General features: G+C 42.7%; 1 protein-coding gene across 5 annotated transcripts in view; it reads right to left on the reverse strand.

Annotated features, from left to right (window-relative positions):
* PFKP (phosphofructokinase, platelet) overlaps positions 1 to 27,780 on the reverse strand; it is a 144,347-nt gene that overhangs the window by 38,051 nt on the left and 78,516 nt on the right. For 3 of the 5 annotated variants that reach the window (XM_073629896.1, XM_073629897.1, XM_073629895.1), the window contains exons 6-12: positions 27,294 to 27,338; positions 27,101 to 27,209; positions 20,780 to 20,875; positions 12,774 to 12,866; positions 10,338 to 10,463; positions 8,534 to 8,598; positions 8,376 to 8,445 (exon numbers count right to left, since the gene is read on the reverse strand). In XM_073629896.1, the coding sequence (XP_073485997.1) occupies positions 8,376 to 8,445; positions 8,534 to 8,598; positions 10,338 to 10,463; positions 12,774 to 12,866; positions 20,780 to 20,875; positions 27,101 to 27,209; positions 27,294 to 27,338 (604 nt within the window). Of the gene's footprint in view, positions 1 to 5,373; positions 5,392 to 8,375; positions 8,446 to 8,533; positions 8,599 to 10,337; positions 10,464 to 12,773; positions 12,867 to 20,779; positions 20,876 to 27,100; positions 27,210 to 27,293; positions 27,339 to 27,780 lie in introns of all 5 variants that reach the window. The other 2 variants (XM_073629894.1, XM_073629893.1) reach the window with 1 other exon arrangement.

Raw genomic sequence — 27,780 nt, forward strand, 5'->3', positions numbered from 1 at the left:
CAAATTAAACCCAGCAAACCTACGCACTTGAAAGAAATTCCTATAACTGCAGCAACTCCAAACTGGCAAAGCGTGCCCTAGCATTATAGTACACAGGTTTTAGAATCATTTAAAGTAGATTTCTATTCTGTGACTGCTGTCTAAAAACTGACATCAACTAGAGGGATTGAAGCCCTTATCATGCGATAATATATACTGCTGCCATACTATTAGGTTTGTTCTTTAAAAGATAGATGTGTCCAAATGCAGATCCCGCTGTCTAAGATGGCATTTTCATTCACTTTGTTGAGATTTCCTCTCACTTTCTGTGGTGTCTCTGGGACAGGAAGTAAAGAAAAATCTCGCAAACAGCACATAGACAGCAAGAAAAAAAAAACCCACAGGGTTTTTTTTTAACCCCTAGCCTATCCAAAATGTTTTTAAAAAAAATCAGCATGAGATACACTTTAATGTCTAATTCAGGAAAGTATGTCTTCTAATGTTATTACATGATGTGCTGCAGGGTTGTTTCCTTTTCTATATTTATACTTTATTAACTAATATTTTTTTTTTTTTTAACCAGGAAAATAAGTTTAGCATTCATAATGAAGAAAAAAAAAGAAAAAAGAAATCATATATATTTATATATTTATATTATATACACATTTTTTTAATTTTATTTTTTATTGCAGTTACAGTATTTATGGGTATGAGACAGGAAAGGTAATAGGTATTACTACATCTAATAAAATGTAACATTGTAACATTTTCAATCCTATAATCAAAATGACAGTTTAACATTTAGTAAGAAGGAGGTAATTGCATTATACAGAGGCCAGGTAAATGGTCACATATGATGCAGACTTACTGGACACTTTATGGCATGTCACATTCTTGTGTTTTACTGTTATCCTTTTTATATATGTTAGTCTTTTCTCTAAGCCATCCTAATTGAGATCTCTGTGATAGCATCTTTGTAAATGATACATAGTGCCATATTTATTAAAGAATGTACGTAATGGAACCTTGCCATTGATCCAGATATGGTATTTGCAAAGATTCCAATGGATCTTAAAGGATTATGCTACTATCACCGTAATTAATACAAAACACCCAATATTCATCCTCCCGTGCTCCCTTCCTCCACAGTACTGGTCTTTCTCTCCGACAAGGACCATTTTATTTTCCAGACTGACAGCCAGACAGAACCTTGTGTTCTATTCACTTGTTATACTGTCATTCTATCTGTTATACTGTTATTCTATTCACTTGTTATTAACTGTCATACTGTTCAAGTGATACAGAGAATGTATCAAACAGTGCAAGATTCTTCTTTTTTATAGACAAATAAAGGAGAAGTAGAGTCAAAGCTCTTTTGGCCATGCTTCTCATGTGGGTCACAGGAGCGCACTTAGTTCTGCACTCCTGTGATCCATATTCAGCCAACAGCGGACTAAAGTCCACTGACGTCACTCAGCTAGTCTAGACTCTGCAGGGATTCTGACTTTAATGTCGGGATCCATCCATATTCCTGACTGGCAGGTGGCTCAGCCTCTCATCGTGCTGATGAGGACCCGAGCCAGCCGCACCTGCCCCCTGCAAGCCCAGTGGTCCAGTGAGGGGCAAACCAGAGAGCCAGTGACTAACAGCCTCAACTCTGCTCAGTGAAGACTGAGAAATGATTGATCAGCGATCGTGTGATTTGTCAGTTCTTGGGCTTACAGCCAACAGGGAACAGCTGCAGCATCGGATCAATGAATATGAGTGTGAATGTTTGCTTTTTTTTTGTTTTTCCTCACTTCTTTTTTAACTGTCTCCACGTTGTGTGGCAAACATTGAATGTAACCTTACAAATTACTTAACCAGTATTATAGCACTATAAGTAAAGAACAAAGGTAACTACAAGGCCTCCCTGTTCTGCAAATGATAGCTGGACTCCATGACAATTACTTCTGACTTTCCCAACATTTATAAAACATTTGTTGCATGAATGTCAGAAGCATTGGTAAAAGCTGAGCAAATGTTGCTTTTTCTAAGGCCCCTATCACACTGGGGCGGGAGGTGCATCGGCGGTAAAGCGCCGCTATTTTTAGCGGCGCTTTACCGTTGTTTTAGCGGCGGTATTCCGCCGCTAGCTGGGCGGTTTTACCCCCCGCTAGCAGCCGAAAAAGGGTTAAAACCCACTGCAAAGCGCCTCTGCAGAGGAGCTTTGCCGGCTGTATAGCCGTGGTGCGCCATTGATTTCAATGGGCAGGAGCGGTGTATACACCGCTCCTTCACCGCTCCAAACATGCTGCTAGCAGGACTTTTTTCAGCGTCCTGCTAGCGCACAGCTCCAGTGTGAAAGCCCCAAGGCTTTCACACTGGAGACACAGCAGCAGCTGTTTTTGGGTCGGTTTGCAGGCGCTATTTTTAGCGCAATAGCGCCTGCAAAACGACCCAGTGTCAAAGGGGTCTTAGGCCCCTTTGACACAGGGGCGGGGGCGGTGTCGGCGGTAAAACGGCGCTATTATTAGCACCACTTTACCATCATTTTAGCAGCGTTTTACCCCCCTGCTAGTGGCCGAGAAAGGGTTAAAACCACCGCAAAGAGCTGCTGAAGCGGCGCTTTGCCGGCAGTATAGCCGCGCTGCCCCATTCATTTCAATGGGCAGGAGCGGTATACTCCCCGCTCCAAAGATGCTGCTAGAAGGACTTTTTTCACCGTCCTGCCAGAGCACCGCTCCAGTGTGAAAGCCCTCGGGGCTTTCACACTGGAGTGTAAGGAGCGGTTCTTTCAGGGCGCTTTGCAGGCGCTATTTTTAGAAAAATTTTTAGAAAAATTATGTGGCATTTCATTCAGGTTGGACTAATGTCTCCAACATTCGTGCAAGGAATATTTCATAACTAGACCCCCTAACAGTGGCATTTGCACAGAGAAAGGGTTTATTTCAAACATGTTGGAAATGTATTTGACCTCATGCTTGGAATCAGTTACTCTTCATTCTGTTCACAGTAATAAGTGTTGCAAGCAATGCTTGAAATGGCAGAATTGCATCTGCAATACAGCATAGTGTGTACAGTCAGAGTAATGAACCCTGAGATGGGGTTCCTGAAATGTATTTGATTGAAACAGTAGGTTTGGCGCTGTTCTAAAGAGAGACTCCTATATATCAGGGATCTGAGTGCTCCAATGACACACTCTAACCAGTGACTTATATATGAAACTGTACTATCTAATGTGCAAAACTGAAGTAAATAAAGTGACTGGTGCTAAATACAGCTAATAGCTAACAATGTGATAATTCATAAATGTGACAAAAAATACAATCTTATTTAAAGTAAATAGTGCTATAGTGAACAAGTTGATAAACACAGTCCTTTTGTAAACACAAAGCGTTCCATGGCTCCAAACCGGAAGCGATGCGAAGAAGATATAAGCTACTTCCTATGCGTTTCGCCATCTGGAGCAGCCGGTTTGATTTTAAATGTTTTAAACATACAGAGAGGATGTGAGTATGTCTTTTACTGTACAAAGTCAATAACATTTTTGGAAAACGGTATTATGCTATGGGAGCATCTTTTCTCTACATGTGGGTGGCATGGATGAATACCTAAAAGAGCAAAGCAAAGAACGGTCTCTAAAGCCGCTTTCACGCGGGGGCGGCATCGGCGGTACAGCGCCACTATTGTTAGCGGCGCTTTACCGTCAGTATTCAGCTGCTAGCGGGGGGGTTTTACCCCCGCTAGCGGCTGAGAAAGGGTTAAAAACCACCGCAAAGCACCTCTGCAGAGGCGCTTTGCCGGTGGTATAGCCGTGCTGTCCCATTGATTTCAATGGGCAGGAGCGGGGAAGGAGCAGTGAATACACCGCTCCTTCTCCGCTCCTAAGATGCTGGTAGCAGGACTTTTTTTCCCGTCCTGCCAGCGCACCGCTCCAGTGTGAAAGCCCTCGGGGCTTTCACACTGGAGACAAAACAGTGGCACTTTCGGGTTGGTTTGCAGGCGCTATTATTAGTGCAATAGCACCTGCAAACCACCCCAGTGTGAAAGGGCCCTAAAGGAATGGATCTGGAAACTGCCGCATAGTGGCAAACACTGTGAATGTGAAATACCCCTTTGAGGGGTGAGTGTTTCCGGTGAGTGCAATACCTCTAGGGGGCACCATAAGAAGCACCAGCACAAAGGACACACGATTAAAGAGCACTTTTTGCAAAAAAGACTTTGTGTTTATAAAAGGACTGTGTTTATCAACTTGTTTACTATAGCACTAGTCACTTTAAATAAGATTGTATTTTTTGTCACATTTATGAATTATCACATTAGCTATTAGCTGTATTTAGCACCAGTCACTTTATTTACTTGAATTGTGCACATTATATGGTACAGTTTTATATACAAGTCACTGGTTAGAATGTGTCATTGGAGCACTCAGATCCCTGGTATAGGATTGTCTCTTTAGAACACACCTACTGTTTCAATCCTCATGTATTCCACTTAGGTGGCTGTAATCTCTTCTCAATTCCTGAAATGTATGCCCTGAATTTTCAAATCTTTTGGTTTCTATGGATAGCCAAGATTGTTCTGGTTCAGACATGTGTGTAACTTTACTTCTATAATTCAACCTATTAATTATTCTATTACCAAAACAATATGTTCTCACTGATGTAAGATGATCTATTAGATCAGGTGAAGATTGTTCGGGGTTATGACTAAGGCCTTATAGGCTGAAACGCGTCAACTGATTTAATCAGCATTTGTTCACTGTGGCTATTCAATAAAATGAAGAAATTTTAAGAGCAACAACCGGAGTGCGGATCATTTTTTCTACATTACTCTATTCAGCCAGCGACTGTGGATCGAGCACCTGGGAGCTCTGTTATCTATGTGGTGTATGGGTAGTAGCACTGACTTTTCTGTTTATACTTTGAAGGTCGTTCGGGATACCAGCAGACAGCGCTACCATTTCTTCCCCCTGGCAACACTTGATTGGATGTTAGAGGTTTTTAGCAGATCTTTATCATTTATCATTATTTGTTTTGAAGTCCCCCCCCCCCTTACTATTGCTTAAACCTTTCTACTCGATCTATACAAGTGTGTTTGTTAGCAGGAGGGTGGTGGCTGTAGCGTACCCCCAAGTCAGACCGCAATCCAATGTCTGTGGCTAGCTCAGCCAGTACTATCCTTATCGTGCATTATGCAGGAAATATTAGTCAGCGTCCACTGAGCGAGCGAATAGTTACTTGCTTGTTATTAGCAGGGAAGTAGCAGCTAAGGCTGATTTGTACTTTGCTCATGCTTTAGTTAGACTTAGCACACATGCAAAACTGATCACAAGATAGATGGCATGCAATATAAAAGCATCATTTATAGAACCACTGGCCAGTCTGAGGCTCTATGCATAAAATTACGTACACTACAGGGGGTGCTATCCTGTTAGGAAGAAGAAGACATTGTTACTGTTTGTTAGTCTAATTGTGATACATCCTACCCAGATATTCTGAAAATGATGAAATAATAAAGCAATTCTCTACAAAGGTGCATCGGTGAGGGCAGGCCTCGGCCACCAACTGTTCAAAGAAGTATAGAAGAGACAGTGGAACAATTCAATCCTGTTTCAGTGACTGGTATTCCCATAGGGCACAGGGGATATTTTGGTTTAAAGTGGTTGTAAAGTCACATCTATTATGTTTTTTATCCTCTCTGTTTTAGGAAAATATTAAATACAGTGTGTGTTTTCAAACTATAATGCTAATTACCTTCTTGACCCAGCTCTGCTGTATGGTCACATCCCCCCCGCTCTCCTTCCTGATCTAAGGGAGTACAGTGGGAGGGGCTGAGATTCCCTTCGGATGTATGCAAGCCAGCAGAGGGAGGATATGTGATCACACAGCAGCCCTGGGCAAAGAAGCTATTTAGCATTATAATTTAAAAAAAAAAAAAACACACTAGGGGGTTATTTATGAAAGGCAAATTCACTTTGCACTGCAAGTGCACTTGGAAGTGCAGTCGCTGTAAATCCGAGGGGGACATGCAAGGAAAATAAAAAACAGCATTTTGTCTTGCACATGATTGGATAATAAAATCAGCAGAGCTTCCCCTCATTTCAATTCTACCCCTCAGATGTACAGCGACTGCACTTCCAAGTGTACTTGCAGTGGACTTGTAGTGCAAAGTGGCTTTGCCTTTCGTAAATAACCCCCTATGTTCCTAAAACCAAGTACAAAGTACATAATAGATGTTACTTTCCAACCACTTTACCAAAGGGGGAGTAACAGCTGCAGCAGAATACTCAATCAAGGCAGGAAGGGAGGGTTGGGGAGGAGATCAGCTTCACACAGACTATGAAAATGACAGGAAGAGAAAGAGGGGGAAATGCAGACGCTGAATACACAGCAGGATGATGGAGGCATGTAATCTGACCATGCTTTCATGGATCAGCTGCCATGATAAGTGTGGTTAGATTACAGAGGGGAACACAGGAAGAGGCAAGATTAACCAGGTATTGCACAACATGGAAAGGAACGACTGACACTGTGAAAGCACTATGCTATATATCGTGCCTTAAAACAGTGGTCTCCAAACTTTTCAAACAAAGGACTTTAGGAGGGCCGGATTGTGGCCAGTGGGGGTAGAAAATGTCCCAGGCCCAGCATCAGTGAGATAAATATGGCCTCAGGGTTGGTGGTCAGTAGGAGGGGTAGTGCCCTTATTATTGGTATTAGGAGGAGTAGTATTCCATCATTGGTATCAGTGGAAGACATTGCGCCCCATTGCTGGTGTCAGTGGGAGGAATAGTTCCTCATATCATTGGGAGGAATGGCGCCCCAAGGGCTGGATAAAGGCTAGCAAAGAGCCACATCTGGCCCTCGGGCCGCAGTTTGGAGACCCCTGCCTTAAAGGAACAGGAACATTTTCTTTTTAGAGTCACAACCACTTTAAAGACCTTTCTAAAGGTGGACCTGCACCTGGTAAGTAAAAGTAAATTTAGCCATACATTTGTGGTCATGTTGCCAAAGGTCAATATTTGAATCAACTTTTGTCAAGCGAATCAGAAGGGAAACTCAGAACAGATGCAGGTGCCAGCTTTTTAGACACAATGACAGCACTGCAGATTCATCCATCAATGCTGTTTAGTGATTTCTTTGCAGCCCACCAGGCGGAAGCAAAAAAAAAATCCAAAAGAAAAAGTAATACATTTGTGCATTTAAAATAGTAAAATGCACATATTTTTGCAGAAAAAAAATATATAGTTATTTTTTCCTGCAGGAGCCTGGAAAGCATTGCACCAGTGATCAGTGGATAAGGGGTGCAATGTCAGGCTTCAGCAGACAAGCCTTGCAGCTTTCAGCCCGTAACTCCGATATGGGCTGACTGTTTACAAGCTGCAGGGCTTGTAAATGAACTAGATCGAGGTGAATGAGGGTAGTTGTAGTCTATCCATTCACAGGAAACTGGGAATATATGACGTGGCCTTGTAGGCGAAGTCCTGCATGGCTGTGCTGTTTTTTAATTGTGACAAGGCGGGGGTGCACGGAGAAGATCCCCCCCCACTGAGGCTGGGAGAGGCTGCAGAAGCTGGAGCATGGTACATGTTCCAGCCTAAATAAAGGTGGAACATGTAGCATGTTCCCAAAGGTGAACTTATCCTTTAACATGTATGGCCAGCCTTATTTAAAGTAGTTGTAAACCTCTGAAATTAAAAATGAACAAAGCGTATCCTTCTATAGTGTGTACTTGATTCAGTCCAACGCACTGAGTGTGATTTCTGTCTTCAGTCTGGTTCCTCTGCTATCTGAACAAGTCATTTCTGACAGGCTGTGCTCACTCCAAGGGTTTGAGGGGGACCGGGAGAGGAGATGCAACACACACCCTGTGATTGACAGCCTCAGTTATGCAGGCTGGCCTATGAGATTGTGTAGAAGGGGGGGTGCCCCTTCCCTCCACTCAGGTCTCAGATTACACTTAGCTCACCTCTCTGAGCTGTGCACTTTGTAACATCATATCCCAGCCCCCTGCTTTTGGAAGCTCAGAAAAACTTTGTAAATTTTGGACTTAGAGATGAAGAGAAGAGATGGCCGCAGATAAACAGGTACAACAGGAGGATTTGTTTAATCTCTGTGTATCATCTGAGGCCAGTCACTTCACCAGGTATATGTAAGGGTTTACAACCACTTTAGGAAAGAATACATCGAATTAAGATGATTTGCTCTATGCTTGTACCATATAATAATATAAACACACAGCTTGGATTTAGTGAAAATCGAGTGATACACAGATACCTTTAGATTGTCACCGAGAAGATAGCCGTGTGAGATAAATAAGGTATTGAGTATTAGAAGTGCTCATTATCACTCAAAGGGATATTCAGACACAATCAAATAAAAAAAGCCATACAGCGACACAGTTCACATTACCTTTGGAAGTTCAGATATATTCTTCTTATGGGAAAGGAGCTTGTATGTGTTTAGATTGTTCTCGAAACTCCTGAAATGTTGCAATAAAAATATAAGTTAATCATACAAAGCACACAAACAATCTCTCTATATAAATAACAGATTTGGATATTCTGTACCTTCCACGCAACGTTACAGCATCTGCAAACCTCCTTTCATCCATCGCCTTCTGCACTTCTTGGGTCTTAGTTAAAGAAGAGAAGAATATCATAATAACTGCAAATAAGGTATCTAATACAACACATACCATGTTATATTAAAGGCCAATTCCATCCAAAATGCATATTTTTGTTTTTTCTGGTAAACTGAATGACACACAGGATTCCTTTATCTCCTGAGGACTCCAACATTGAGATCTCGTTTCCAGAATTCTCAGCTTTGTTCATGTTAATTAGCCATTTCGAAATCCAAATGAGTGTTGTTAAACTGGCCATACATGGATTAAAATTCAGCCGGTTCAGTTTCGATCACTTAGAATGGGATTCCTACTGGATCACTAATTTACTAACAGACATACTGTCTAAGTCTGGATGTCACACCACTTCCTAAAACTCAGTCTATCCAAAACAATATTTCCTCCCCCACGTGCCCCTTCCTTATGAACCCATCCCATGCCAGGGTGCTAGGTGTTATCCTGGACTCTGAACATTCCTTTGGGCCCTACATCAAATCACTAACCAATCTTCCCGCCTCAACCTCCCCAACATCTCCATAATATGCACCTTCCTAACCAACGACACCACAAAGCTTCCAATTCACTCCCTGGTTATATCTTTCCTTGACTACTGCAACTCCCTCCTTACCTTTACATAAGCTATCCCCTATTCAGTCCTTCATGAATGCTACTGCCAGACTCATCCAACTTACTAACCTAACCCCTCAGTGTCTGCTACTCCTCTCTGGCAATCCCTCCACTGGCTTCCGCTCACCCAACAAATAAAATTCAAAATGCCAACAACTTACAAAGTCATCCACAACTCCGCTCCCAGCTACATCACTAACCTAGTCTCAAAATGCCAACCAAATCATTCTCTTTATTCCTCTTATGACCTCCTGCTCTCAAGATCCCATGTCACCTCCTCCCATGCTCGCTTCCAGGACTTCTCCCGAGTCTCTCCCATCCTATGGAACTCCCTACCCCAATCTGTCCTTACTATCTCCAACTCTGTTCACTTTAAGACAATCCCTGAAAACTCATCTCTTCAGTCTATTTTGCCCCCCCCACCTAACAACTGTACTTTTATTTTCTCCATCAGCTCATCCCCCACAGTTATTACCTTTTGTATCACCTGACCATCTCTTCTAGATTGTAAGCTCTAATGAGCAGGGCTCTCTGATTCTTCCTGTATTGAATTGTATTGTAACTGTACTGCCTGCCCTTATGGTGTAAAGCGCTGCGCAAACTGTTGGCGCTATATAAATCCTGTATAATAATAATATGCTCCTCAGTGAGAAAAAATCCTGTGTTTTACAGCAGGAAAACGGACAAGTGTGAACAAGCCCTAAGTTTTCTCTGACCTTTTCTGTAATTTCACTTTTATGTGTTTAAGTTTTATGCTGACAAATTTGTGGGAGGTGTACAAATTAATGTAAAAATCAGGACAACAAGAAGGGCCCAGAAAAGGTTCCAGCAGCTAATATTTTTAGCACGTTGGCCAGCTGGCTCCTGGGAGTTGCCCCATGATAAGGGCAATTAAAATAGTACCATTGGCTTAGAAAATCAGACAGGAAAAATGTCAGATGGCTGTGTTCTGGATAAGATAATTGGAAAGCATGTGACAGCAGAACAGACATGTAATTAAACAGGAGACTGTCGAGGCGAGGAATGTCTGCCGAGTCCAGAGACTGATCTGAACAGTGACTATATCTCCCATAGGCCCCACTTCTCTTCATAGCCAACTATAGGACGACTCAGACACTCACCATCTGTACACATTCCATGAGAGGCAGGCGCACGGCTTGGTTTCCACATAGAGATACCACACAGGCAGGGGTTTCTGGAGTGGCTTCAAGTAAGGCCAGGACACATTCCACTCCCATCCTACTGGCCTGTAGAAGAAGACAATAATTTGTTTACACAAGGCAATATTATACTATTTCCCCACAAATATTTCCAAAGTTTGCCCTGAACAACTTTCACACCCCTATTGCAAACCATGGAAAGTAAACGTGCATTCATACCTGCAAAAGCACTAATTACATGCAAGAACCCCAGTAGTGGTTCCTGAAGAATAACTGTGGGAGGCTGCTGGCTGGCCTGGTCCCCGGCGTCAAACCCCCGTTTCGTGCCCCAGCCCGACCGAACCAGCCCTGAGCTCGACCGCCGGGGCTGGAGGCCGGCCGGGGCGAAGGGAGGGGCGGCCAGGGACGGTCGGTGACGCCGGGGACCATGCCAGCCACCGCTGGCCGGCCTGTCAACTGCCATGGGACGTAATCACTTATGTAGCGATCACATGTGAGTGATCGGCCCTGGATGAAGACTGCCTGCATCCATGGTGATCACTCACATGTAATCACTGCATGAATGATTACACACAAGTGCCCGGGATTAACTGTGGAAGTTGACAGCAAACAATTACTTTCAATGGGGTTGCCTCCCACAGTTATTCATTAGGAACACGCTGCTGGGGTTCTTTAATGTAATTGGCATCAGGTGCATTAACAGGTGTAAATGTGCCCTAAAGCCATGCTATTGTAACAATTTAAGAATAGATAGATAGATAGATGTATTATAGATAACCATATACAGTTGTGCTCATAAGTTTACATACCCTGGCAGAATTTATGATTTCTTGGCTATTTTTCAGAGAATATGAATGACAACACAAAAACTTTTCTTTCACTCATGGTTAGTGTTTGGCTGAAGCCATTTATTATCAATCAACTTTCAACTGTGTTTACTCTTTTTAAATCATAATGGCAACAGAAACTACCCAAATGACCCTGATCAAAAGTTTACATACCCTGGTGATTTTGGCCTGATAACATGCACACAAGTTGACACAGGGGTTTGAATGGCTTTTAAAGGTAATCAATTAGTGTGTGTGTATAAAAGTTCAATGAGTTTCTGGACTCCTGACAGACCCTTGCATCTTTCATCCAGTGCTGCACTGACGTTTCTGGATTCTGAGTCATTGGGAAAGCAAAAGGCTTGTCAAAGGATCTGCAGGAAAAAGTAGTTGAACTGTATAAAACAGGAAAGGGATATCAAAAGATATCCAAGGAATTGAGAATGCCAATCAGCAGTGTTCAAACTCTAATCAAGAAGTGGAAAATGAGGGGTTCTGTTGAAACCAAACCACGGTCAGGAAGACCAACTAAATTTTCAGACACAACTGCCTGGAAAATTGTTCAGGATGCAAAGGAAAAACCCTACAAATAACGTCAGATGAAATACAGGACTCTCTGAAAACATGTGGTGTGGCTGTTTCAAGATGCATAATAAGGAGGCACTTGAAGAAAGATGGGCTGCATGGTCAAGTCGCCAGAAGAAAGCCATTACCATCAAATGCCACAAAGTATCCCACTTACAATACCCCAAACAGCACAGAGACAAGCCTCAAACCTTCTGGCACAAAGTCATTTGGCGTGATGAGACCAAAATTGAGCTTTTGGCTACAACCATAAACACTACGTTTGGAGAGGAGTCAACAAGGCCTATGATGAAAGGTACACCATTCCTACTGTGAAACACAAAGGCACAGGATATTTGGTCACAATTGATGGCAAGATGAATGCAGTATGTTATCAAAAAATATTGGAGGAACATTTGCATTCATCAGCCAGGAAGCTGCGCATGGGACGTACTTGAACATTCCAACATGACAATGATCCAAAACACAAGGCCAAGTCGACCTGTCATTGGCTACAGCAGAATAAAGTGAAGGTTCTGGAGTGGCCATCTCAGTCTCCTGACCTCAATATCATTGAGCCACACTGGGGAGATCTCAAATGTGCAGTTCATGCAAGTCAGCCCAAGAAGTTACAGGAACTGGATGCTTTTTGCCAAGAGGAATGGGCAGGTTTACCATCTGAGAAGATAAAGCTTGCCTCATCCACAAATACCACTAAAGACTTCAAGCTATCATTGATGTTAAAGTGGGCAATACACGGTATTAAGAACTTTTGATCAGGGTCATTTGGGTAGTTTCTGTTGCCATTATGATTTAAAAAGAGTAAACACAGTTGATAAATGGCTTCAGCCAAACACTAACCATGAAAAATGTTTGTGTTATCATTAATATTCCCTGAAAAATGGCCAAGAAATCCTAAATTCTGCCAGGGCATGTAAACTTATGAGCACAACTGTATTTCCTTCATAATACAACATAATCTTACAATGTTAAAAAAAACACTTACCAATATTCTGTCGAAGGCTGATGGGGTTCCTCCTCTCTGGACGTGACCCAATATTGTCACTCGTGTGTCAAACCCAAGCCGTGAAACCACAAGCTGGAAACAAAAAATAACATTGTACTTATTATCCTCTGAATAAATCTCCCAATAAAGGTCAATCAAATCATACAACAATTCCAAAAAATCTCTGCTGAGATTTAAGTAGCAAATACCTTTGGAAGATACATGACCTGGGAATGTATAGGAACTTACCATTAAAACCTCCAGCATAGGGACTTAAAGTGATACTAAAGGTTATTTTTTTCTAAAACATGTTATACTTATCTGCCTTGTGCAATGATATTGCACAAAGCAACCCTGATCTCCTCTTCTGGAGTCCTCCCCCGGAACTGTCTGCTCCTTTGTCCCTCGGATGCCCCCTTGTGCTATGGAGGCTCCCTCGGATGCCAAGCCATGTACTATGGAGGCTCCCAAGCCGGGTTGTATGTGTCTCCTCCTATAGTCTCCTGTTAGACCAGCGATGACTCAGGTAAGTGTATGGTAACGGGGGAAAGGGGAACAGGTATTGGAAGAGTTTTTACCTTAATGCAGAGAATGCATTAAGGTAAAAAACCTTCAGCTTTTACAACCACCTTAACACATTTGTGTGAAGACAGAAAACAGCAACATTGAAAGTTGTAACCTGCAAGTGCTGGGGTGAGAAATTTCAACAAATAGTTTACTGGGGAATGTTGATTTTTTTGTTCTCAATGTATTAAACTAAAAACCATTGAGGGTTTAATACTACTGTATCCTCTTTGCAGATTAGAGTTTTGAGTTTCGAAAAGTCCCTTTTCCATTGTTAATGCTACCCAGCAGAAATGACAGGTGGCCAGTTGAGTAGTTTTTATAGGTAACAGCAGAAGTGTGGGGGGAATGTTGTGAAGCTATACATAGACATTGGGGTTGATTTACTAAAACTGGAGAGTGCAAAATCTAGTGCAGCTCTGCATAGACACCAATCAGCTTCCAGGTTTTATTGTTAAAGCTTAAAACCCACAACAGTAAAATCAGTCTGTATATGCAGTAAAGCATGCTTGTTATACTAACTGTGGAAAATAAGCGGTTAATCCTCCGCATTGTTTAAAGTCCACATAAGACAGAGCCTATGGAGTCAGGCTGCACATGCTCAGTTTGATGTGTATTGCTAGAGAGGTTTTTCTTGGGAGAGTGCATGTGATCAGCACAGGGCCAATCAGCACTGTCCAGACATGTCCAGACAGAGGGTCAGGAGCCCTGCAGCCTCCTAGGACAATGCAGTATGAAAACTCCTCCTACAAGCTTCACCAGGAACTGATAGAAATCACAAGACTGTTATATACTGCCGATAAGAAAAGGTATTTAGCAGTTTATATTTTTATTATTATACACGATTTATATAGCGCCAACAGTTTACGCAGCGCTCTACAATGTAGAGGGGGGACAGCACAATTACAGTACAAGAAAAATGAAAACTCAAAACAACGCGCCCTTCCTGAGTTCTCACCACTGCGCTCAATGCCAAATAAAGGGGTGTTCACCCCCCTATGAAGGATGTGGGAAAATTAAAACACAAAGTGTGTGAAACAAATGTGTGAAACTTAAATGTGTGAGAAGTTAATGGAGTGAATCCAAAGCTGCCACTTATTAAATAAACAGTGTAATACGTCCTATTATTTCCAAGAGCCCAAATGCGATCCTTGTGAAACAATATAAGTGGCGCTAAATACCAGTGATAGACCATTCAACACTCATAGGTGATCTAGTACATCTATCTACAAAAGGAAATTGGAATGGATAACGTGAGAAAATCTATAACAAAGAAAAATTATTCAATATAAAATTAACAGTGAAAGTGTGCCATACACAAGGCAATTTCAATGACACATAAAACAAAAGTGAGGTCAAGTGGTAAAGTCCATAAAATCCATAGACAGGCCACCGTGCAGAAAATGTGATGAATCTGGAAACGGTCCACCAGTTCACTTAGTGTCAGTGACTCCACTCCCCTTAAATTCAGCACTCACCGACTCCAAATGCCTCACACTCTCGTGTTTTGGCACCAAAGCATAGATGTAAAGCGGATCAGCTGAGGGTGTAAGCTCCGAATTCCTTGTTTAATCCCAGTGTCACCTCAATGCATAGAAAAAACTCAACATAGTGTGATACCGTAAAGCATATAAAATTTATTGAACTTAAAACCTTCAATCATTGCACTCACATAAAAACTCTTGAATCAAGCCAAAATGACACTGCAAAAAAAGCTTCCACTGCAATCCTCCTCTGTGAACCGCCCAGCACCACTGTGAAACGAGGGTCGCAGCGGACCCCAAAGAAAAGGGTTGGGTGGGTTCTCACCCCTCTTACTGACACTTTGCTGGTGTAGATCTCCTGCTGGCTGGTAAGCCCAAGACGTGACTCCTCTAACGCCTTCAGAAGATCTCGCCGGTTCCCGGAGATACACCGCAACGTCCTGTCTCTCACTGGCTGCTAATAGTGGATGCCGTACAGCCACGCCCCGACATGCTTCGTCACACCTTCCTTCCTCATGGAAGGAAGGTGTGACGAAACATGTCGGGGCGTGGCTGTACGGCATCCACTATTAGCAGCCAGTGAGAGACAGGACGTTGCGGTGTATCTCCGGGAACCGGCGAGATCTTCCGAAGGCGTTAGAGGAGTCACGTCTTGGGCTTACCAGCCAGCAGGAGATCTACACCAGCAAAGTGTCAGTAAGAGGGGTGAGAACCCACCCAACCCTTTTCTTTGGGGTCCGCCGCGACCCTCGTTTCACAGTGGTGCTGGGCGGTTCACAGAGGAGGATTGCAGTGGAAGCTTTTTTTGCAGTGTCATTTTGGCTTGATTCAAGAGTTTTTATGTGAGTGCAATGATTGAAGGTTTTAAGTTCAATAAATTTTATATGCTTTACGGTATCACACTATGTTGAGTTTTTTCTATGCATTGAGGTGACACTGGGATTAAACAAGGAATTCGGAGCTTACACCCTCAGCTGATCCGCTTTACATCTATGCTTTGGTGCCAAAACACGAGAGTGTGAGGCATTTGGAGTCGGTGAGTGCTGAATTTAAGGGGAGTGGAGTCACTGACATTAAGTGAACTGGTGGACCGTTTCCAGATTCATCACATTTTCTGCACGGTGGCCTGTCTATGGATTTTATGGACTTTACCACTTGACCTCACTTTTGTTTTATGTGTCATTGAAATTGCCTTGTGTATGGCACACTTTCACTGTTAATTTTATATTGAATAATTTTTCTTTGTTATAGATTTTCTCACGTTATCCATTCCAATTTCCTTTTGTAGATAGATGTACTAGATCACCTATGAGTGTTGAATGGTCTATCACTGGTATTTAGCGCCACTTATATTGTTTCACAAGGATCGCATTTGGGCTCTTGGAAATAATAGGACGTATTACAATTACAGTACAGTTCAATACAGAAGGGACAGCAGGGTCCTGCTCATAGAGCTTACATTCTAAAGGGAGGGGGTGGCTCGGGGACAGTTGTTAGGTGGGTGTGGGATAGGGATTTCCATGTTCTGTGTACTGTGGGAGACCAGATATAGTGAATGCAGGGTCCCGGGTTTAGGAACACTTTAATTAAAGCTGATTGGCTACCATACACAGCTGCACCAGATTTTGCACTCTCCAGTCTTAGGCCTGATTCACACCTATGCATTTTTAGTGCTTTTTGCATTTTGCAGATTTGCCCTACAGTCCATTTAACATGGTTTCCTATAGAACATGTTCTGTAGTGCAAATCTGCAAAATGCAAAAAGCACTAAAAATGCATAGGTGTGAACCAGGCCTTATGAAATCAACCCCATTGTCATGTTGAACTAAGAATGGGTAAGATGACATTATTATTATTATTCTATTCTGTATTTACTGCATCGTCAATGGGGTTGGCAAGCATTAAATAATTTCCATATGCAGTTGTAAAGGAAGGTATAGTAATCAATTAAATCATAAATGATCATTTTAAACATGTTCTGCTATACTTATAACTTATGCAACATATTTAGCAGGCACATTGCTCCATCGCAGTAATTCTAATTAAGGAATGAGGATTAAACATAATTCTCCTCATTGATGGTAGCCAGATGGTATGACCGATAAGCCAGTTGTTATGTTGATGTCTGTATCAGGTATATCCCTAGAAAGAGAGAGTGTCATTTCCTAGAGTAAAATCACCACCAATGTGAGTACTGAAGCTGCACGTCTATCCTGAGGTCATATTAAATATCAACTGTAAAGGTCAAGCGAGAGAACAAATTGTTCTTTCTTTACTTTGCGGAATACGGCAATCTGCCTGGCAACAGTAAAATACTCCTAATTGGATCACACTGTCTACTGGTTTACTGTGCACCTTAGCTCCGTTAGGTTAAACCCTTGTTAAAGGGTCGCAATAGGTTTACAATGACATACCCATAACTGCTCTAAAATATTTCATAGTGATTAGACGAGGAACATGTTAATGCAGACAGTTTTCAATGCTGTACCCAATATTGTTTTTTAATGACCTTACAATATCTATGCCGTATTCAAAATTTCTTAATTTCACTCATGCACCTAAATGAATAATGATTTAAGCATTGGCCTGGCACAGTAAGGTCTGTTCATTGGCGCAGAGAATGTTGGCACACGATAGGTGGGTATGTACAGAAAGGGTTACATTTATAGTAGGGAGGGTAAGTGTGAAGGTTAGAGTAACAGGGAGGGTTAGTGTTAGGTTTGGGGTTACAGGCAAGTTTAGTGTTAGTAATAGGGGTTGCAGAGAGGGTTTGCGCTATAGTCAGGGTTACAGAAACAGTTACAGGTTAGAGTTGCAGTGAGAATGGATACTAAAGTGTTACTAAACCCAGTACACAGAACATGGAAATGCAATTATTTTAGTAAATATAAACTGCTAAATACCTTTTTTCATCAGCAGTATATAGCAGTCTTGTGACTTTTATCAGTGTCTAGCCGAGCACTGGTTAAAGCTTGTAGGAGGAGTTTTCATTCTCCTCTGACTGTCCTATGAGGCTGCATGATCCCTGACCCTCTGTCTGGACAGTGCTGGTTGGCCCTGTGCCGATTACATGCACTCTCCCAGCAATACACACCAAACTTAGCTTGTGCAGAGTGTGCCCTCAAGGCTAATGCAGGAGATGGATTGGGGACAGTGGAAGAAGGAGCGGGTCAGAGAAGACAGGATCAAACGGCCTTTTTTACACAATGCAGAGGAATAACCCCTTAGGATCCACAGTGAGTATAACAAGCATGCTTTACTGCATATACAGACTGATTTTACTGTTATGGGTTTAGTAACACTTTAAGGTTGGGAATACAGAGAGAGTTAGGGTTGGGTTTACAGGGAGGGCTAGTGCTAGGGTTGGGTCCACAGAGAGGATTGGTGTTGGGATTGCAGTTACAGGAAGGATTAGTGCTAGGGATAAGGTTACAGGGAGAGTTGTTGTTATAGTTGGGAATACCAGAGGATTAGTGTAAGTGTCAGGGTTACAGGGAGGGTTAGTGTTAGGGTCAGGGTTACAGGGAGGGTTAGTGTTAGGGTCAGAGTTACGGGGAGGGTTAGTGTTAGGGTCAGGGTTACGGGGAGGGTTAGTGTTAGGGTCAGGGTTACGGGGAGGGTTAGTGTTAGGGTCAGGGTTACGGGGAGGATTAATGTTAGGGTCAGAGTTACGGGGAGGGTTAGTGTTAGGGTCAGGGTTACGGGGAGGGTTAGTGTTAGGGTCAGGGTTACGGGGAGGATTAGTGTAAATGTCAGGGTTACAGGGAGGGTTAGTGTTAGGGTCAGGGTTACGGGGAGGGTTAGTGTTAGGGTCAGGGTTACGGGGAGGGTTAGTGTTAGGGTCAGTGTTAGGGTCAGGGTTACGGGGAGGGTTAGTGTTAGGGTCAGGGTTACGGGGAGGATTAGTGTAAATGTCAGGGTTACAGGGAGGGTTAGTGTTAGGGTCAGGGTTACGGGGAGGGTTAGTGTTAGGGTCAGGGTTACGGGGAGGATTAGTGTAAATGTCAGGGTTACAGGGAGGGTTAGTGTTAGGGTCAGGGTTACGGGGAGGGTTAGTGTTAGGGTCAGGGTTACGGGGAGGGTTAGTGTTAGGGTCAGGGTTACGGGGAGGGTTAGTGTTAGGGTCAGGGTTACGGGGAGGGTTAGTGTTAGGGTCAGGGTTACGGGGAGGATTAGTGTAAATGTCAGGGTTACAGGGAGGGTTAGTGTTAGGGTCAGGGTTACGGGGAGGGTTAGTGTTAGGGTCAGGGTTACGGGGAGGGTTAGTGTTAGGGTCAGGGTTACGGGGAGGGTTAGTGTTAGGGTCAGGGTTACGGGGAGGGTTAGTGTTAGGGTCAGGGTTACGGGGAGGGTTAGTGTTAGGGTCAGGGTTACGGGGAGGATTAGTGTAAATGTCAGGGTTACGGGGAGGGTTAGTGTTAGGGTCAGGGTTACGGGGAGGGTTAGTGTTAGGGTCAGGGTTACAGGGAGGGTTAGTGTTAGGGTCAGAGTTACGGGGAGGGTTAGTGTTAGGGTCAGGGTTACGGGGAGGGTTAGTGTTAGGGTCAGGGTTACGGGGAAGGCTTAATGCCAGGTCTGGGGTTACAGGAAGGATTGGTGTTAGGGTTACTGGGAGATCAGTGCAAAGGTTGGGGTTGCAGTAAAGATTAATGTTACGGTTGGGGTTACAGGAAGGATCAATGTTAGGGCTGGAGTCACAGGAAGTGTTAGTGTTACAGGGAGGGTTAAGGCTGGGGGTTACAGAGCAGATTAGTGTTATGAAATGCCCCTGCATGTTAGCCTATGTGTTCATGAACACATAGGCCTTTAGACAAAGGGGTGTTTAGAGGCAGAAAAAAATCCACGGCCAATGAAATGAATTAATGTCCAAGCACTTGACGTGAATAAATGCGTTTGCACGAGTTTACAAGCATCAAACTTATTTTCTGTGAAAACTCTGCTGCCAGGGGGAAAGGCGTCTAGATAGCCATAGGTCCAGTGTGCATGAGGTCCTAATATTAGTGTTGGGGGTCGCAGGGAGAATTAGTGTCAAGGTTGAGATTGTATAATGTTAGGGTTGGGATCACAGAGAGGGTTGGTATGAGGGGGACCTTAGAGTAGACCATCATTATCTACCCCTTGATCTCAGCACTAAATGCTAATGTATCAGGCCTTGGAGATAAATCAAGGAAATACCAGATCCTGGATTCTGTAGTCAGCATGTAGCAGCTCGCACATTACAAAGTGAACACTTGTGTTTATAGAATACTCTTTTTGACCCATACACCAGGAAGTATTCTTGCCCTGTTTTTCCTGTGTTTATGGTCTGATTCGTTTTTTAAGTCTTGAAAAAGACTTTATCACTCAGTTTCAAATTATATGTTTTGTATCATTTGTTGTTCAAAGTGGACCTTTAGTCAGAAAAATGCATCCTGCTAGATCACTTCAGACTGGCCCATTTTGCAGGTATAGCTATGTAAAACATTAAAAATAAGTGCCTATACTGTTTAAAATCCAGTAATACAGCTCTCCATTTTTGGCATTGTGCTGAAAATCAGAGCTACTAGAGCCTAATCTGCTGACAGCCTAAAGATTTACCGCTGCTCAGGGGCTCTGGGCTAGAGTAAAATAGCAGCCTCCAGCAAGAAGAAACTGGAGCAATGCTGGAGGCAATTTATGTCCAGCATGTCTTATTTTTCTCTTACAACTTTACAATGCCCTATTGCTCAGCATTGCTAAGAATATTATATTGTTAAACCTTTTGAGTCACTGCTGACAAAACAAACCTGTGATAACTGTAATATGGTTCAAAGGTTTTTTATGCTCTCTTAATAAACATAGGATTTGCTGACACGATTTGAAAATTATCCTTTAGTAAATAAGCCCTTTAGCGCTTGACCAGTGCCAATACTGATATAATACTTTATGTCTAATCCAAGCTGCTCTTACAGCAATGCAATGTAGAAATCAAATACATACATCTTTGATCTTTTCCGAAGTAATTGAGTTGTTGTGACAATCGATGGCTCCTTCTGAGACGATAATGATATTCAGTCTTTTCTTTCTTGCTCGGTTCTGAGAAAGAAGACAGACATTACTTAGTTCAGATCTAATGCTGGCCATACACTATACAAAAAAAACGCTCAACCTTGTTTTCAAATATCGAACACTTGGCTGTGAGAGCAAACGATAGTGCCATCTTGTAATAACCAAATTTTGATCGATAAATCATTCAATGTGATATATACCTAGTGCAAACAGTTCAATATTTAATGGACGAGAAACACATTAACCTTTCAATTTATCGTTCGTTTGGCAGAATTTTCCAACCCGTTCCTTTGATTTTTCGGCTCTGAAAAGTTAAAACTGATTTTCTATTCGTGCCCATTAACTGCACAAATAATAAGGAAACGGTCCAAATGACAGATTGTATGGTCAGCATAAGTATAGCTAAAGTAGAATCCCTGGCAGATTTTTTTTTTTTTTTTGCCATCTGTGTCCCATTGGGGAGATTTACCTTCACTTCCTGTCCCATGGCCAAAACAGGAAGTGAGAGGAAATTCCTTCAAATGAAAGGAATCACTTGGGGCCTCCTAGGTCACCAGAACTAGTGTCTCCATTGGAAGATTTCCCCTCTATCACTTTTCTTGAGGACAACCCAAAATTTGGGATTTTCTTTTTCTTTTCACTTTTAATGATAATAGTAAACAGGACAAATAGAGAGGGTGAATCTTCCTAACGGGGGCTCCGACAGCAGTAAAAACCTAATAGGTGTTCTAATCCATCTCTACTCTATCCAAAACCCCCCAAAAAGTTTTGACTTTAGTTAAACTTTAACCTCTTGCAGACTGCCCCACGTACATTTAGGGCAGAGCAGTGGCTCCTCTGCGCAAAATCATGTACAGGTACGTGATTTTGCACTCCAGGGTCTGCCGGACTGGACACAGCAGGAGCCAATCAGCGGGTCCGACGGACCCAATGACTGCCGGAACGCACGGACTGTTCCCAACAGAGGCAGAACGACGGTCTGCCTATGTAAATAACGCAGATCACCGTTCTGTTAGTAGTGAAGACAGAAATGCTGTGTTTCTGCTACGCAGGAACATGAATTTCTGTCTTCCCACAGTTAAAGCACCTCCCACACAGTTAGAAAGCACTCCCTAGGGACACATCTAACCCCTTGATCACCCCTGATGTTAACCTCTTCCCTGCCATGGTGTCATTAGCACAGTGACAGTGCATATTTTTTAGCACTGATCGTTGTATTGGTGTCACTGGTCCCCAAAAGTGTCACCTAGTGTCCGATTTGTCTGCCGCATTGTCGCAGTCCCACTATAAGTCGCTGATCATCACCATTATTAGTTTAAAAAAAATCCATAAAAATATCCTATAGTTTGTACAAGCTATAACTTTTGCGCAAACCAATCAATATACGCTTATTGGAATATCTTTTACCAAATACATGTAGCAGAATACATATTGGCCTAAATTTATGAAGAGATTTGATTTTTTACTTTTTTTTATTGGATGTGTTTTATAGCAGAAAGTAAAAAATATTGTTTTTTTTTTCAAAATTGCCAGTGTTTTCTTGTTTATAACGTAAAAAATAAAAACTGCAGAGGTGATCAAATACCACCAAAAGAAAGCTCTATTTGTGGGGAAAAAGGGACATAAATTTTATTAGGGGTACAGTGTTGCATGACCGCGGAATTGTCAGTTAAAGTAATGCAGTGCTGTATCACAAAAAAAAAGCCTGGCCATGAAGGGGAGTAAATCTTCCAGAGCTGAAGGCCCATGGCCAAAACAGGAAGCTAGAGGAAATCCCTGCAAATTAAGGGAATTCCTTACCCCCCCCCCAGGTCACCAGAACTAGTGTCCCCATTGAAAGATTTCCCCTCTTTTACTTTTCTGGGGATTTGGGATTTTCTTTCATTTGCAATGATAATGGTAAATAGGACAAATAGAGAGGGTGAATCTAAGGCCTCATACACACGAGACGCTGTTAAACGCGCGTTCAGAGACAGTTGGACACATTTTTCAAGTGCCCCTGAACCCATTCAATGTTATCCTATATGTTCATGTACACAGTCTCGTTTTTTTTGGCGTTTTTAGGCAGTTGCGTTTAACCTCCCTGGCGGTATGATTATTTCAGATTTTAGGTGCTGAAAGCGGTACCATTATTTTGCACAGAAATTTGGCGTTTTATATTGTAGGCCTGTAATTCTTAGGAATAGTTCACTTAAATCTGTCCAAACAAGAGTCTAGTAGACATCCCGGGTATGATAAAGTTTGAAAAACGAAATAAAAAATTATAATATAATAAATAACTATAAATAATTAAAACACATAATAATATAATAATAATAAAAATAATATAATAATGTAATCAAATCAAAAACACTGAAATTTGCTCAGTTCCAGAATTTTAGCTTTTATTACTTTTAGTGTTTGATGACGGATCTCCCCACAAATCACTATCGCTCAATTCTGCAAGTGATTATAATTTGTTATCGCTTTTTTCTAGCTGGTCTAAAACCACTTTTGATGTAAAGAGACAGTTTTGGTTGCTATGGACAATCTCCAGTTTCCAGGCAGAAAGAACAGTTTTATATATATAAAACTGCATGCAGGACACTGGGCAGACCACTAGGGACAAAGGGGATGTGTAGTTATTTGATACAGTACTGTAATCTGTAAGATTACAGTATGCTGTATCTATACTGTGTGTTTCACTTTTGAATTTGCCGCCGAACTCCGTCCCCGTGCGTCGCAACGCTCGCAGGGAACGGAGCTCGGCACTGTGAATCGAGCGAGACACAGCGGCTCGCCGATCACAGCGGAGAGACATCGCAGGAACCAGGGGACAAGGTAAGTAATCTCTTCCTGGATCCTGCGATGCAAGCCCGAGTCTGGCTCGGGGATACCGCTTTTGGTATGTAAAATCCACCCCGAGCCAGACTCGGGAATACCGCCAGGGGGGTTAACCTTGTTTTTCCAGAAGCAAAAAAATGGGTTCAGACGCAAAAGTTTTCCACGTTTCAGACGCCAAACGAGGCTAAACGCGGTACTGCGTTTACCTGCTTTTGCGTTTATAAGCGTTTTTAAAGGTGCCCTATTTTTTGACATTAAAAATCTCAAAAATGATGAAAAACCATTAAAAAAAATATTTTAAACAACTGTAATTGCTTGTAATGATTCATAGAGCATTTATATACCCCTAATGAGCCCATGATCCAATCCAATACACCACTAGCATTGCTGTTATCTGAAGTATATTTGGAATTTGACCCATATGTTGTTAGAATTGAACAAGCAACTTGTGGCAGGTGACATGGCAAGTGGACAATCCACAACTTGTGGCAGGTGATGTGGCAAGTGGACAATCCACAACTTGTGGCAGGTGATGTGGCAAGTGGACAATACACAACTTGTGGCAGGTGACGTGGCAAGTGACGTGGCAGGTGACGTGGCAAGTGGACAATCCACAGCTTGTGGCAGGTGATGTGGCAAGTGGACAATACACAACTTGTGGCAGGTGAAGTGGTAAGTGGACAATACACAACTTGTGGCAGGTGACGTGGCAAGTGGACAATCCACAACTTGTGGCAGGTGATGTGGAAAGTGACGTGGCAAGTGATGTGGCAAGTGGACAATCCACAACTTGTGGCAAGTGACATGGCAGGTGACGTGGCAAATGATGTGGCAAGTGGACAATCCACAACTTGTGGCAGGTGACGTGGCAAGTGATGTGGAAAGTGGACAATCCACAACTTGTGGCAAGTGACGTGGCAAGTGGACAATCCACAACTTGTGGCAGGTGACGTGGCAAGTGACGTGGCAGGTGACGTGGCAAGTGGACAATCCACAACTTGTGGCAGGTGATGTGGCAAGTGGACAATACACAACTTGTGGCAGGTGAAGTGGCAAGTGGACAATCCAAAACTTGTGGCAGATGATGTGGCAAGTGACGTGGCTAGTGACGTGGCAAGTGGACAATCCACAACTTGTGGCAGATGACATGGCAAGTGGACAATCCACAACTTGTGGCAGATGACATGGCAAGTGGACAATCCACAACTTGTGGCAGGTGACGTGGCAAATGACAATCCAATTTGTGGCAGGTGATGTGGCAAGTGACGTGGCAAGTGGACAATCCACAACTTGTGGCAGGTGACGTGGCAAGTGATGTGGAAAGTGGACAATCCACAACTTGTGGCAAGTGACGTGGCAAGTGGACAATCCACAACTTGTGGCAGGTGACGTGGCAAGTGACGTGGCAGGTGACGTGGCAAGTGGACAATCCACAACTTGTGGCAGGTGATGTGGCAAGTGGACAATACACAACTTGTGGCAGGTGAAGTGGCAAGTGGACAATCCAAAACTTGTGGCAGATGATGTGGCAAGTGACGTGGCTAGTGACGTGGCAAGTGGACAATCCACAACTTGTGGCAGATGACATGGCAAGTGGACAATCCACAACTTGTGGCAGATGACATGGCAAGTGGACAATCCACAACTTGTGGCAGGTGACGTGGCAAATGACAATCCAATTTGTGGCAGGTGATGTGGCAAGTGACGTGGCAAGTGGACAATCCACAACTTGTGGCAGGTGACGTGGCAAGTGATGTGGAAAGTGGACAATCCACAACTTGTGGCAAGTGACGTGGCAAGTGGACAATCCACAACTTGTGGCAGGTGACGTGGCAAGTGACGTGGCAGGTGATGTGCAAGTGACGTGGCAAGTGGAAAATCCACAACTTGTAGCAGATGACGTGGCAAGTGGAAAATCCACAACTTGTGGCAGGTGACGTGGCAAGTGGACAATCCACAACTTGTGGCAGGTGACGTGGCATGCTAAATACAAGAACACTGCTGCTCTCTCAGCTGCTGCTACTCTGGTCTCACAAAATGGCTGAAAGAGTTAAATAATACTGTTTTTTGAGCTTGGGGAGGGTCTTGATGTTATCTTAAGTAAACGTTTCTAGACGCAAACGCGTCAAACGGTGTTTCTAAACGCCAGTTTCAGCTTTTAAAAACATGCTTTCAGCAGAGTTTGCACTGGCGTCTCATGTGCATGGGGTCAGGCCTCATGTACACTGCTGCTGGTAAACAGACGTTCAGAGGCAGTTGGATGCTTTTTTCAGCTGCCCCTGAACTCATCCAATGTTATCTTATGTGTACATGTACACCGGTTCGTTTAAAGTCCTTTTAGGCAGTTGCATTTATAGGCTTTTCTTTGTAGGCAAAAAAATGAGTTCAGACGCCGAAGTTTCCGATGTTTCAGATGCCAAGCGCGTCTCAACGCGGTACCAGCGTTTAGCCACGTTTTCGTTTAGAAGCGTTTTTAAAGGTGCCCTATTTTTTTACATTACAAAACTAAAAAAATTATAGCAAATGATGAAAAACAACTAAAAAAAATATTTTAAAAACTTGCAATTGCTTGCAATGCTTTATAGACCATTTATATACCCCTAATGAGCCCATGATCCAATCCAATACACCACTAGCATTGCTGTTAGCCAAAGTAGAATTGGAATTTGACCTTTATGTTGTTAGATTTGAACCAGATGACCCCACCATTGAGCTTGACCCCCGACTTGATCAAACATAGTTGCATGAAATTTAGTATCTGGCTTTTTTAATTTCCTCACATATGCTCATTATGGGATTCATAGTAAAAGCACCGAAATTGATGTAGATACAAGTACACTGCTCTCTCAGCTGCTGCTACTCAGTCTCACAGAATGGCTGAAATAGTTAAATAATACTGTTTTTTATGCTTTGGGAGGGTCTTATGATGTTATCTTAAATAAACGCTCCTAGATGCGAATGCGGCTAAACGTGAGTAAACGTGGCTAAATGAGTTTTAAAACGCCGGTTTCAAGCTGTCAAAAAAAACGTTCAGAAGAGGTCGCCTTAGCGTCCCGTGTACATTAGGCCTTACAGGGGCACAGACAGCAGTAAAAACCTAATAAGCATTCTAATCCCCCCCCCCCCACTCTGTCCAAAACTAACAAAAAAGTTTTGCCTTTAGTTATACTTTAAATGAAACCCCAGGACCAATCATCTAACAACAAGCCTCTATAAAGATAATGGAATTCTAGACAGAGTATTCAGGCTTATTCGATAACGCAACGCATAAATAAAATATGATGTGCAAAGTACAGTTTCCCATATCAACTAATTAGATTTGGGTTTACTGAACTCATTGCAGTGAATGATGACTCCATTATGGTTGCTGGGGTTTACAGCCCCCTTTAGATGTAAAACAATGTAAGAAATATGGCTATATCAGCTTACCTCAGAAAGTTTAACGCACATTAAGTCTTCCCATCCTTCCTCTGGAGGACTTTCAGGGAGGAAGACCCAGTCAGCTCCACAAGCCAAGGCACTGACCAAGGCCAGGTACCTGCAGACCAAGAACAAGGTCATCCATTAATAACAGATGTGTGTTTTTGCCCGTGTGCTAAAACTAAATGCTGAGAAAACTTACCCACAGTGTCGCCCCATGACTTCCAAAACAAAGGTCCTTTGGTGGCTGAAAGGATAAATTTATATTTCATATTTAATACAATTGTAACCGGCAACCAGGGCAGATATAAACAACACCAGCATTTTGAATTTCTACAAGTACTTGAACTCAACAATAACAGGAATGCTTCCTTATCCTTTTGCCCCCAACTCCCTTCTGGAGGTCTAGAGCCCCTTCCCCCTAATTGCTATATTTCACCTAGATTTCGCCCCAAGGCCTGCAGCATTGTTTACATCCCACTTCTATACAGCTGGTAGATAGATAGGATCCAATCCATCTAACAGCTCTTTAGAAGTCTATGGGGCCGAACTGTGTAGACACAAACATCAGATCAAGAAGCTGCCAGAGATATTTAATTAAAATTGATCTTATCTCATGCTGTTGGCCTCAGCATGAGATAAGATCCAGTCCTATAGAAGGTTATGGGATGGAACTGTGTAGGTGTGTA

Source organism: Aquarana catesbeiana, linkage group LG05, assembly GCF_042186555.1.
Source record: "Aquarana catesbeiana isolate 2022-GZ linkage group LG05, ASM4218655v1, whole genome shotgun sequence".
NCBI classification, from domain to species: Eukaryota; Metazoa; Chordata; class Amphibia; order Anura; family Ranidae; genus Aquarana; species Aquarana catesbeiana.